Here is a 14,117-nt window from a genome sequence, read left to right on the forward strand (position 1 = left end):
TGGAGCCATTCAGTAGTTACTAAGCACCTGTAGATTGTGCAGTTTACTAATTTATATATCACCGTGTCACATTACTAGATCGTTGTCAGAACAGCGAAAGGCCCTCCACATCCTGGGCAAACATTTTCTTATATCCGTGGAGATGTAAAGACACAGCTCAGCCTGGGAGCAGAGAACCTGGCTCGCAGGCAGTGGTAGCACAGCGGGATTGGTGCCAGGAATGAGGACGAGAAGGGCGGCGGCTCCTGTTTCCACGCAGGCTTTCCCACCTCCTGCCAGTCCGTTCCCCAGCCCGGGGTTCGGCTCCCAGCCTGAAAGATCCCAGAAACTCTCGCGGTAGCTCTTAGGTTACTGGTGACCATGCTCTCCTGCTTGGTTCCTATTTACGGCAAGGACACCTGACAACTGTGCCCGCGTTTGCTTACGCCGAAGCTTACGAATGGATGGACATCTGACATTGAAAAATCTGATGATCCTACTGTCTCTTCAAGGCCACTCCCTTTTTTGCTCCTCCCCAAAAAAGGTATAAGTGGATGCTCGGAACAGCTCGTTGGGAGAACTGCGCGTACAGATACCGCAAAGTGAGGCACCCGTGTTATCACAAGCACCTGCCTGGCTGTCCCCGCGCGCATGCGCCTGCTGAGGAGTTCCACCCCCCCCCCCCCGCGTCTCCATGGCGACGCGTCACAGAGCGGCCACGCGGTCCGCGGCGCAGAGCCCGGAGGGGCGCCGCCGCGGGCTGCGGCAAGAATGGCGCTGCCTGGGCGCGAGGCCGCGGGCCTCGTTCACTGCGGCCCCAAGAGCCCGCCAAGTAAGGATGCCGACCCCTACCACGGGGGCCCTAACCGCGCAGGGGCAGGGGCGAGGCGTTGTTCCCGGGAAGGGGCGCTGTTGCGCAGGGGGCGCCGCGATCTGACCTTGAAGGGCGTCTGCTTCCCTCTTGTGGGGGGCGGTTCAGCTGCGGGGGAGCCCGGGGTCGGGGCAGTGACCTGTGCTCATGACCTTGCCCCTTCCCAGCCCTTGGCCTTGCTTTCTGCCAAGCCTCCCCGCCCCCTTCCTTAAAAGATGCAGGGGCTTTAAACAGACCACGAAATGTCCGGCTAGGACGGGACGGGTCGAGGCAAGGGCTAGTGCCTTCCGCGAGAGCAGGGCCAAAGGTGAGAAGGAAGAGCGTCGGAAGCGCTGAAGAGCGCAGGCCCAGCGGGCGCCCCATCCCCAGCTGAACGTGGAAAAAGGCCGAGGTGGGGGTGGGGGGCAATGGGGAATGCAGGGAGCCACCCCCGCTGGTTCTGCAGGGGCAGGTCTGTCTCCTTGGCTGTAGCAGATGCTGGAGGTCCTGACGTCGGGGGCCTTTTCGTACCTGGGCTGCTTTTTCTTTAAAGATGATTTGGTATTTAACATGTGCTTTTAATACTAGTTTTGCATGAAAATGCAGCCAGCTCCACTACTTCCCTGTGGTGGCCTGGCAGGAAGGAGCCCACCAGCCAGCATGCTGGTTGCTTTGTTACGTGGAGCTGGCTGGGTCCTTGCCTTCAGAAGGCAGTGAACCCACGTTGGCTGCCTAGCTGGGTGACAGTGCCTCCACCGCTGCCAAGTAGAGAGGGATCGTTTAACTGCAAATTCCCCATAATTGTGGTCCCACGAGAATGAATAAAATTGTGCACTTTCCTTCCATTCATTCCCTTCATAAATTAAGAATAGAAAATGAAAATATTTAATTCACACAAAAAATCCTTTAAATGCTCAGCTTCTACATTTTGGTGGAATGTCTGGGAGAGCAGGCGGGACAGAAAGTCCTACGCGGGATTCCTTGATGCACTTCTTAAATCTCTTCCTCCTTTCTAACGCCACTTTCTTGGTGTCTTCACTTGGTATCTCCCCCTTCTTGTCCCAGAAATGTTGGAGACCTCCAAGATTTATCCTTCTTGGTGTTCGTTCTCTATGTCACAAGGCTTCCAGGGCTTCCTAAAGGAGTGGGGCTCTTGCTCGCGTCCCTCTGACTTTGGCTTCTGTCCTAATTCTCAGACCAGCATATCCAACTGTCCACCTGGCAGCTGCATGCGGATGCCACAGAAGGACCTCAGCTCAACACTGACACTCACACTCCTCACCCCTCTGCAGCACCCTTGACACCTCCCGTTGGCCACCAGATCCCAGAAATCCCATTTCCCAAACTCCCTTCCCCTGGGCGAGTTAGAACCCATCTCCATCCTCCCCTGCCAGCAGTCACCTCCAGCAGGTGGCCCAGCTGTGTCCCTGCCCAGCTGTGAACACCCTGGCCTCCATGACTCAATTCTGTTGAGCAGTGACTACAGGAGGGGCCCTCAAGTGCTATCTTAGTTTGCTGGGGCTGCCAGGACAAAGTACCACAATCTGGTGGTTTAGAACCACAGAAATGCATTCCCTTCTAGTGCCGGAAGCCCCGAGTCCACAGTCAGGGAGAGGCCTTCCTTGCGCCTTCCTGTCTCTGGTGCTGCTGGCATTCCTTGGCTTGTGGCTGTTATCACAGTCATCTCTGTCTCCATGGACACCCCCCCTCCCACTCTTATCAGGACACCTGTCATTGGACCTAGTTTCCTCCCAGCCCCAGATAATCCAGGACGATTTCCTCGTCTCGAGATCCTGAATTCCAAGACCCTTTCTCTAATAAAGACACATTCCCAGGTTGTGGGGACTAGGATGTGGACATAGGCTTGGGGGGCCACCCTTCAGCCCATTACAAGCACTTTGCAGTCATCATCTCCTGGAAACCACACCCCAGCCCTGGAAGGTTAGGATTATCAGCTACTAGTCAGTCCTGCCTTGTCTACCAAGTCATTGTGAGAATAAAAATGAGAGACTAAGTGGGAAAATCCTTCACAAAGTACAATGCAACATATGCATGATAGGTATTACTTCATAATATTTTCATAACTTTTTATAGTGTGCTTTCATAATCATGATGGCTTCCCCTGGGCCTCCCTGGCTAACAGAAGAGTTTAGGGGCTTAGCAGGGCTAACAAGGCCTCAGCAGCCTGGTTTTAACCCCTTCTCCTCCACCTCACTTGCCTGGGCCCAGCTGTCTTGTCTCAAAGACTTTCATTCCTGGGGCTACTTCCTCCCGCCCGTCTGTGTGTCCCTGTGAAACTCCCACTGAAGGAAGTCCCGGCTCGGACGCCACCCATTGCCTGGAGCCCCCCCGTGCCCTCCTTTGCTACTCCTCAGATTCTTGGGGACATCGGCACATTTATAACTCGTGCTTGTGGGGTGCGGGTTTGTCTCCTCTCCTCTTGTGAGGTCCCCAAGGCCAAGTCCAGGTGGTCATTCCCAGCGCGGGGGTGTGGTCCGCAGCAGGGGTCCGGGAATGACCAAGAGCCGAGAGAAGAAACAAATGGGAAGACAGAATCCAGAACAGAAAGACACAGAGACAGAGAAAGACACCCAGACATGGAAACACCTACTCACCAGCAAGGAAGGCAAAAAGTGGCTTGCAGAAGACAGACTAGACTGTTAGACTATTATGATCAGGGATCTTTAAGTTAGTATTTTTCTTCATTCTAATAACACTCTTCATAGGCTCTGCCAGCAGAGGTAGGAAGTATAAAACAGAGCTGACAAAAAGGGGTGTAGTAAGAAAACTTACTGGACACGAACTTAAGGGAGACACACTAGAAATTACGTATGCCTCAGATCCTTGTAGTCTTCCAAGAGGCCTCATCGCAGAATACACTTACCTAACAAAAGGGCGAGGGCAGGCCAGGTGGTGTTTGGTCCCAGCCTGCCTTCTCCTGCCCCCTCCTGCCCTCTCCTTTCTCCTCCTGCCACCTCCTGCCACCCCTGCCCCCTCCTGCCCCCTCCTGCCCCCTCCTGCCCTCTCCTGCCCTCTCCTTTCTCCTCCTGCCACCTCCTGTCCCCTCCTGCCCCCTCCTGACCTCTCCTGCCCTCTCCTTTCTCCTCCTGCCCCCTCCTGCCCCCTCCTGTCCTCTCCTGCCCTCTCCTTTCTCCTCCTGCCACCCCCTGCCACCTCCTGCCCCCTCCTGCCCCCTCCTGTCCCCTCCTGCCCCCTCCTCCCCTCTCCTGCCCTCTCCTTTCTCCTCCTGCCCCCTCCTGCCCCCTCCTGTCCTCTCCTGCCCTCTCCTGTTCTTTCCTGCCACCCCCTGCCACCCCCTGACACCTCCTGTCCCCTCCTGTCCTCTCCTGCCCTCTCCTGCCTCCTCCTCACCCCTCTTGCCCCCTCAATTTGTCCATACTTTAATTTCCTTTAACAGGGAACATTTTGTTTTGCTGATGGAGCAAAGCATTTTAATGTATAAAGAGTTCTCACTAAAGTAGAAGCACCACAGGATACTGGCAGACGCTTTGCCATTTTCTAGCAGTTTGGGGTTAGATTATAAAGCAGCGGTATGGAGACTGCTAACTGGGGGTGTGGTCAGGCTGGCGAAGCTTCTAGGTGTATGGGAAAACAGAACCTGCATCAAGGCAGCAGGTAAATAGTCACAGCTGAGCAGACTGAGCTGCCGGCTGGACCCAAGGGCCTGCTGAATTGAACAGGAGACATGGCTGGCAGGGACGGGCTGATGGCGCAGAGAAGAAGGCAGCGACAGAAGCTGTGCCAGGCAGTGACATCGAGATTTTAAGAATACTGGGGCCTCGTAGAAGTACTAGAGAAGGATATCTCCCAGCAATTGTGTACAGGATGCTAGTGTGGGAGCAAATGCAGGCAATGAGGTGACCACAGTATTCAAAGGGTGACAGATCCCAGGTACCACAGTTTACTCAAGAATTAAAGGAAGCATTTTGCCCAGGTTCAAAGGAAATGCAGGAAGCAGCAGGTGACTGCCCAGATGGCAAGAATGAAAGAATGCATTTAAAATTATATCCTGAGTAATTGGGGTGCCTTTTGCTACCGTGGGACCTTGGGGCAGATTAAATCTGGTGTTGCTAGTGTCTAAGCAATGGCTGGTTTTCAGTTCTCCTTCCCTGAGTCCGTGGCCCCTCCCCCTTTCCGGAAATGCTTTCTGCCTTTGCTTCAGGGACTCCACGGCCCTCACTCCCTGCTGCCTCCGCTCAGCCCCTTTACTGTGCACCCTCAGCCCCACCTCTCAATGTTGGGGGCCCCACGCCTCAGCCTGGAGGGGCTTCCTCCTTTCTCCAGCTATCCCCGTCCACTCTTTGTGGACTCCATCCTCTCTCAAAGCTTTAAATAACATCTATACTGCAGAAGTTTGCACAGTCATTAAAAAGAATGAGTCAGAGCTACCCCAGAACAGGAAGAGGGTTTTTTACAAGGCCCTGCTGAGTGACAGCTAAAAGAATGTTTTGTGTAATATGATCCCATTTTTTGTAAAACAAAATGACGAGAACGAAAACCCAACATGTCTATGTATTTATGTATATGCATATCAATCTGTATGTGATTATGGCAGCATGTGTAAACATATGGGGAGAGACAGGCACAATTGTTGATGTGGCTCGCGGCAGAGGGGGCGGTGACCCGGGGGGGCCGGGGTGAGGGCGCGTCCTGGATAAACTTGACTCTACCATATGCTCCCCTTTGTGCAAAAGCCTTTCTGACATGTGTATGTGTCTCTAATGCGACGCATGACAAGGGAGCGAAGGTGATGGAATTTATTTCAAACAAACTTCGCTTTGCCCTTTATCATTTTATGTGTTGCTTGAATTATTTCAAATAGCGTGTGTGAAGGCTCAGGAAAAACCACAGACCTACTTTCATTTCGGGGGCGCGGTGGGGGCGAGATAACTAAATTGAGCTTCCCTCCTGCCTGTGAAAGGCCATAGGTCCCCCTTTATTCTCTGAACCCTAAAGCGTAGAGTCAAGTAACTATTTAAGATGTTTTCCTCTTGCAAAGTCGCTTTAGTTTTTCTAGCAGCATTTGCTCGAAATGTTCCGGGCTGCCCGCCCCGCAGGTGGCAGCCGCTGGGACCCCTTCGCCACGACCACCAAGGCTGCGTTCACCGCCAAGACCCGGACGGCGCCCGCCCTGACGCGGTGAGGGCCCCGCGCCCGCGGACCCCCGACCTCGTCCCCCGCCCCGCCCTCCCCACGCCCCCCACCCCGCGCCCCGCGTCCCCCGCCCTCCCCGCGCCCCCCACCCCGCGCCCCGGGCCTTCTGGCTTGTGCTCCATCCGCTGCTGAGTACTCTGCCCGCATGGGAGAAGTCACCAGGGAGGGCTGATGAAAGTGCTCAGGCTGGGGGTGCCGGGGCGGCTCAGGGCTCAGGGTGCCCTGGTGGCTCAGGGGTAGAATCTCGCCAGGCGGGAGACCCGGACTCGATTCCGGGGCCGTGCACTTCCCAAAACAAAAACAGAACAAAACCAACAAGACTTCAGCCCACGGTGCTGCAATAATGGGATACCCACATGGAAAAATGCTGAAATGTGACCCCGCCATATAGCATACCAAAAAAAAAAAAAAGTGCTTTGGGAGAAACAGCACCCCTTCTCCGCCCGGCAGCACCTACTGGGGGCCTGGAGCAAACATCAGAGAGAATCCCTCCCTCAAAGAGGAGCCGAAACTCCTACTGAAACTCCTTGAGGAAGGCCCCTGAAGAGGGCTTCCTGCTGCTCAGAGGGCTGATGCGTACGTAGCTGGCAGCAGACGCAGCGTGTCCTGGACATGACGTGTGAAGCGAGTCCATCCTTAGTGCAAAGCGGGCGCCAGGGACTGCTGAATGCGCGAGGCGGTCTCTGCCCACCTCCAGGTGCACTCCCTGAGACACCTGGGCCTGCAGCTCCTCCACTTCCCCCACCTGAGGCAGGTGGGCGGGGGGGAGTTTGCAACCCCTGGCTCAGCCCCTTTGTCCTGAGAGTGGGACTGGGGGCCCTATGGGATGTCACTGCATCAGGAGCAGGTGGGAAATAGCACTAAGAGCTTCAAATTGTTTCCAGGAAAGAGGACCTTCACCTTGAAATCCAAGCTATTGGGTGGACAAATGGGCTGGGGAGTCAGGCAGACGTTCCTTCTAAGCACAGCGCCCTGGTCCAGCCCTGACGACCTGGGCAGCTTCAGGCAAGCACCATGGCAGCTGTGGCTCAGCTTTATTGGTGGCCAAAGGGGAACGATGACACCTGCCTAAAGCAGTTATTCTGAGGATGCAGTGTGCTAGGACAGTGACTAGCACAGAGAAGTTGCTCAATAATTTCTTTCATTTCCATACCTCAGCCTAATAAATGGCAGACTTCCAAAAAGTGCAGTGCTGCAAGCCCCTACATTCTGAGTTATTGCCATCCCACTGAGTCACATTGTCTGTCTTAGCGGGGAGATTTATCACCTACTGCCATGATCACGCTGGGTTCACAACAGAACAGTGGTTTGAAGGAGGAGAAACATTTGGGACAAAAGCCAAAAACATGGGAGTCTGTGTCAAGGTCTTTGAATCCATATATTTTTCAAGTTTGTATTATCATTACATTTTTAGTCATACACAGTTGCAAAAGATAAATTTTCCAGCACTTTCTAAACATTGACATTCTAAAATAAACCTGCTAAATCACTTCTTTAATCTAAATACCTTAGCAAATTAATACCTACCATGGTGCTTTAAAAAAGGACACAAACGAGTTCTTGTCAGATAACTTATTTCATTTCTTTTGCTTCTTGACCTCTTTATTTTCACTCCACTTCCTCCATAGAGTTTCACCATGCTATAATAGATCTTGTGTCTGAAAGTAAGTTATTGATCACTCTAACATACTTCTTTGCAACTATTTTAGCACATTAATTAAAATTTATTTTTAAAGATGTTATGTGACCTTAAGTGCTGAGTTATCACAACTGTTTTCAGTACACAAATGCTCAAAACAGCAAATACCTTACAAATATTAAAATTACTAAATGTAAAAAGTGAATCTTGAGGTATTGCCTCTTACTGAGATAAATAGGCCTATTTTTTTTCTAAAGAACTGGCACTCTCCTGTACAAAGATACCTCATTATAGCCACAGTTGGTACAGAGAAGTTTGTTTCCATAGAGGAATTCATTTTTGTTTTTGGTTTTTAAAGGAGAAATATATGAATTGGGATATCACTGATGTGCAAACACCTGATGAAATATTGCCTCCAGGTAGCGGTCAGCAGCGGCCACTCACAGCTCCAAAAGAGGGGCCACCTCCAGACAAGCCGTGCTCCTGAATGGACTACGCACTGCCACTGTTAAGCTGTTTTGCCCAAATACCAAACCTGCCTCAGGTGAAGTCTTTAGAATATCAGATTACAGAAAATAGAGTAAAATGAGAAATACTTGTAATGGCATTTTGGGAATGAGATCAAAACAGTGATCCTATTTTTTCAACAAAATTGTCAAGAGGGCAAATAAAAGAGGGACGACCTATAGATTCAGTGAGGTGAGGAACATAATAGCCAAATGCAATGTGCAGAACTTGCTTGGATGCAATTTCAAACTATTTTTTTTAATTATGAGAAAATTGGGGAAATTTGAAGATAAGATATTTCATATAAGTTGATATATATATATCTTATATATATATATATATATATATATATATATATCTTTTATCTTTTAGAGATACGTACAAAATATTTGGAACTGAAATGATATAATGCCTAGAATTTGCTTCAGAATTACCCAGGGGGAAGGATGGGCGCTTGGGACTGCCTCCCTGGGTGATAGCTGGGGACTCAGTGCATCCAACATCTGGGAAGATGGCCTCACCTGAGTGGCTGCCTACTTTACTTGTCATTCAGATGTGTGGGGTCATGTCCACAGTAGCCTTAAATCCACCTGGAGTAATCGAAGATACATGAAGGTTCTCCAAAAGGAACACAGCAAAAACAGCCTTTAAGGAATCCATTTTCAGATCTCAATTTCTAGATACATTCTTTCCTAAAGTCTGCCTGCCTGAGAACAAGCCTGCACATTTATGCCTGCCCTTTCTTTCCCACGCTTGCTTCTAATTCTCTTTTCCTGCATTGCTGGTACTACGGTGCCTTGTCTCGGCTGAGAATCGCCACTGGCCAGGGGGTGCCAAGTGAAGGGGAAATGTGACATAGTAATGTCCCATCTTCCAAGCTCTGTGCACTCGCTGAGGACTTGGCCTTCTTGGTCATGTACATATTTGTGCAGTATCTGAACAGTACACCAAAAGGCAAGTCTCAACAAATGACTATTAATTATATGTGGCTCTTTCACTTGGAGGCAACTTATTCAATATCATGTACTCAAAAAAGGACTTGGAAAATAGAAACATTAATTTCAATAAATGGTTCCCAATACAACCTTTTTTTAGCAAATATTATTATCACATGCTTTAAATATATTTTTATCAAAATCTCAGAGCTGAAAATTTAGCTCATAGAATCTGCACCATCTTTGCCTACTTGGTAAAATCCGTTCTTGTTGTCAAACCAATCAGCCAAAACAAGTTTACTTCCTGTCAAAATAAAATCTGATTATATTTTTAGCTCAATAACAGTTAGTACAGACTTTTTTTCAGTTAGTATGTATTTTGAGGAGTGCTATGAAAATAACTGATAAGTTTTGGAAGACATTTTTAAACAAAGATTATTAAAGTAGACATTGTTTTAAAAGATTCAGTCTAACAAAAAAAGAATGCAATGAAATGTGTACATTATTTGTGAAGTGTGGCGTATGATAAATAACACGATGTTCTTTGGTTAAATATATATTCTTGTGTGTTTAGAGCCCTGGTGTTTGACTTTTAAGGATAAGTAAATAATAATTATGTCTAAAAATCAAATAATTCCATTGATCTATTAAGCATTTAATGAAAAAGAAAGTTGCATATGGTAAAAACTAATTGGTCTGGCAAGCTAACATATACGTTCAGTTATTGCTAAATAGTTTATAACATGAAATAAGGATTGAGTATACTTTACACTTTTCATAATATGGTTCAATTAAAAATAAGATTTAAATACCTTATTGAATGATAAATATATAATCTGAAGAAAATCACTTAAAATTTTTATCTCCAGGTTTTGGTGGTCCCAGAAGATTCAGGTTATACTTAAGAGAATCAATACTTCCAGCCAGTACTGCTTCACAATCCAGAGATGCTTTTCTTTCTAGTTAGACATGTCCTAGAAATTAAAAAAAAAAAAGCTGAAAAGATGCTGACTCCTGTAAATATATGGCAAAAAAGGGAATTTTAAACATTTCACATTCTCTGCTCTCAGAGGTCTCTCGAAGGAGAGCTGAACATTTTATAATTGTTAGGCGATGGATAACTTGGTGTTACTCTGACATGAACACTGTAATACACCTAAATTTAGAACACCCTCCTTGGGCAACAGTCCCTGGTTTTAACCTTTCACTGTCTGCACAAATATGTACATGACCAAGAAGGCCAAGTCCTCAGCGAGTGCACAGAGCTTGGAAGATGGGACATTACTATGACACATTTCCCCTTCACTTGGCACCCCCTGGCCAGTGGCTATTCTCAGCCGAGACAAGGCACCGTAGTACCAGCAATGCAGGAAAAGAGAATTAGAAGCAAGCGTGGGAAAGAAAGGGCAGGCATAAATGTGCAGGCTTGTTCTCAGGCAGGCAGACTTTAGGAAAGAATGTATCTAGAAATTGAGATCTGAAAATGGATTCCTTAAAGGCTGTTTTTGCTGTGTTCCTTTTGGAGAACCTTCATGTATCTTCGATTACTCCAGGTGGATTTAAGGCTACTGTGGACATGACCCCACACATCTGAATGACAAGTAAAGTAGGCAGCCACTCAGGTGAGGCCATCTTCCCAGATGTTGGATGCACTGAGTCCCCAGCTATCACCCAGGGAGGCAGTCCCAAGCGCCCATCCTTCCCCCTGGGTAATTCTGAAGCAAATTCTAGGCATTATATCATTTCAGTTCCAAATATTTTGTACGTATCTCTAAAAGATAAAAGATATATATATATATATATATATATATAAGATATATATATATCAACTTATATGAAATATCTTATCTTCAAATTTCCCCAATTTTCTCATAATTAAAAAAAATAGTTTGAAATTGCATCCAAGCAAGTTCTGCACATTGCATTTGGCTATTATGTTCCTCACCTCACTGAATCTATAGGTCGTCCCTCTTTTATTTGCCCTCTTGACAATTTTGTTGAAAAAATAGGATCACTGTTTTGATCTCATTCCCAAAATGCCATTACAAGTATTTCTCATTTTACTCTATTTTCTGTAATCTGATATTCTAAAGACTTCACCTGAGGCAGGTTTGGTATTTGGGCAAAACAGCTTAACAGTGGCAGTGCGTAGTCCATTCAGGAGCACGGCTTGTCTGGAGGTGGCCCCTCTTTTGGAGCTGTGAGTGGCCGCTGCTGACCGCTACCTGGAGGCAATATTTCATCAGGTGTTTGCACATCAGTGATATCCCAATTCATATATTTCTCCTTTAAAAACCAAAAACAAAAATGAATTCCTCTATGGAAACAAACTTCTCTGTACCAACTGTGGCTATAATGAGGTATCTTTGTACAGGAGAGTGCCAGTTCTTTAGAAAAAAAATTAATAAAACGAATTTCAGCTGTTTATTCTTTTAAATTTCATTCCAGGCATCCCATACTTTTGTTAAGAGTCATCTTAAGTTACAGATTTTTTTTTAAAAATTTTTTTTAGAGGATTTGGAAATTACATTTGGCATCAAATCTGAAGACAGACGAGCTTTTAAAAATGTAATGAGTAAAATTATTTGGCATGCATGGTGTTGTAAGATTGGGCATTTAATCTCTTATTCTAATTTCTACTGTCTTTTTTGTAGCCCAAAAGATATCAGAAGATTAGGATACGCCTATTCACTTAGTGACCCTATTTACAATCAGACACAATACAATGAGGAGTATGTTTGGAAATCATACTCTAAGGAAGATTTGTTCAAATCTGGGACTTCAAGAGGACTCCGGGGCCACAGACATCACCTTAATCAAGTAAGACAATGTCTACCCTCTGTTCAGTTGAAGACCGTTTCAGCAGCCTTTAAGAACGTGAGTTTGGACATATCGCAAAGACCCCTCATCTTCTATGACAATGGGATACACAGTCCTTTGCAGACTCCGCCTTGCCTGCTTCTTCAAACACATTTCCACCCACTTCTCCCCTAGTCCCTAGTCCCCACCTGTGTGTTTTGTGCACCCTCAAGGCTCCGCGCCTTTGGCCGTCTGCTTCCTCCATGTCGGAAGCCCTTGTCCTGTCCACCAAGAGCACAGTTCCTCCAAGGCCAGCTTAAGGAGAGCCGTCGCCCGGCCCCTTCTACCCTGGATGGCGGCCGTCGCCCCTGCCCGGGTTTCCTGGGCTCAGTGGGCCCGGCCACCTGAGAGGCGAACCCCGCTGTGTGCAAAGGTTCTCCCCCGCCCCCGACTGCCCCTGGGAAGGAACCCCTGGGTGCGGTCTGGACGTGAAGATGGCAGAGTGGACGGGACTGCTGGCGGGAAGGCTGAGAAACAGGGCGCGGAAAGGACGACGCGCTCGTGTTGCCGACTCGGGTGACCGAGCCACGCAGCTGCCGTGGGCGGAGGAGGGGGAGGGGGAGGGGGGTTGAGGCGGAGGAGGGGGAGGGGGAGGAGGGGGGCTGAGGCGGAGGAGGGGGAGGGGGAGGAGGGGGCTGAGGCGGAGGAGGGGTGCTGACGTGGACGGGCAGGGTGAAGCGAGGAGGGGGCGCCCGGAGGGGCTGCTGGAGGTGATGGCCACAGGCAGTTAGGGCTGAGAATCTCCAGGACACACACGCCCCGTTTAACTGGGTTCCGCGTGGCAGTGATTCATTATAACCCTACTTTTGTCTTTAATAGTTTCCTTTATGTTTTAAAATTAGGGTAAAATAACCTATCGCAGTACCACGCTGCAGTTGTGCTCACGCGCCCGTCTTTGCCCCCATCTAAGTGCGCGTGGAAACGCTCAGCCGACGAGAACCAGGGCCCAGGCCTGCGCCGGGCGGGGCGTCCGGGGCGCTGGGAAGGGCCCTGCGCGGGAGGCGGAGGCGGGCGCAGGCCGCTGCGAAGCCGAGGGAGGGGTGGTCGGGGCCGCGGTCGGCGGGGGACGGGCAGGGGCTGCCGGGGGATCCCCTGGAGACCCGCCAGCGGCCCGGGGGCGCCCCTGTGGCCAGGCCGCCTGCTGCCCGCGGTGGGGGGTGGGGGAAGCCTGAGGCCGGCGAGCCCCGGGGAGGCCCCACGGGCGAGGGGCGCAGGGGAAAGAAGCCCGAAGGGAAACCCGGGGGCGGCTGAGGCCAGCCTGGACAAGAGACGCAGGAAGGACAGGGCGGTCATCGTGTCCAGCACTGTCGGCTGTGAGCGCATTTCCTGGCGGGAGGTGGCCGGCGAAGGCTCCTCCCACGGAGGACAGTGAGGGCCCGGGAGTGGACGCAGTGGACGCAGTGGCCCTGGGCTCCTCGCACCTCCCGCGAGCCGGGCCTCTGTGTCCTGGTGCGGGGGGGGAAACCAGAGGCCCAAAGCCCTGCCCTTGTGCCGCTCACACCCTGGGGCCGGTGGCATCCCTAAGAACGGGGGTGAGGCACAGGCAGGCTAACGCACCCTCAAAAGGTTAGAGGGCGATCATTGCGGGGAAAATGAGGTTAGGGTGGGGGTCCGGAATGGATGGGTGAGGGCAGGGTCTGCAGTTCTCAGTGCGGTGGGCTGGGAAGGTGTCACGAGGGTGGGGAGGTGCTAGGCGAGTGGAGGAGGGAGGGAAGGCATGTGTGTGGTGAGGGCCAGCCTTGGGAAGGGAACAGCGGGAAGTCTGGTGGCTGCAGTGGATTGAGCGAGGGAGGACATATCAGAAGAGGAGGTCCGAGAGCAGAGAGGACATAGGGGTTACAAGGGGGCGAGGGGTAGATTTGAGGTAGGGTGTGGGAAGAGCATGATGAATCGTGTAGGACCTTGTAGGCCATTGCAAGGCCTATGGCGTCACCATGACAGAAGCAAGCAGTCACTGCAGGGTTTTAAGAAGAGGACTCATGACCTGTTGCTTTTAACAGTATCACCCTTGCTGAGAGTAGACTGTAAAGGAGCAAGGGTGGAAGCAGAGGTACTAGGTAAGAGGCCATTGTGGTATGCTAGAAGATCGGTGATGCTGGCTTGGATTAGAGTGGTAGCAGTGCTTGGGGGAAAGTGGTCAGATTCTGAAGTATTTTGTAGGTAAATAAATTTC

At 49.9% G+C, this 14,117-nt stretch overlaps 1 protein-coding gene across 2 annotated transcripts in view; it reads left to right on the plus strand.

The window, feature by feature from the left end:
• Positions 1–704: 704 nt before the first annotated feature.
• Positions 705–14,117, plus strand: part of TEX26 (testis expressed 26) — a 39,576-nt gene continuing 26,163 nt past the window's right edge. For both annotated transcript variants that reach the window (XM_077158969.1, XM_077158970.1), the window contains exons 1-3: positions 705–811; positions 5,908–5,989; positions 11,740–11,905. In XM_077158969.1, coding sequence (XP_077015084.1) covers positions 751–811; positions 5,908–5,989; positions 11,740–11,905 — 309 coding nt within the window. In that variant the 5' untranslated portion in view covers positions 705–750. The remainder of the gene's footprint in view (positions 812–5,907; positions 5,990–11,739; positions 11,906–14,117) is intronic.

The sequence above is a fragment of the Tamandua tetradactyla genome, chromosome 4 (genome assembly GCF_023851605.1).
Source record: "Tamandua tetradactyla isolate mTamTet1 chromosome 4, mTamTet1.pri, whole genome shotgun sequence".
Classification (NCBI taxonomy): Eukaryota; Metazoa; Chordata; class Mammalia; order Pilosa; family Myrmecophagidae; genus Tamandua; species Tamandua tetradactyla.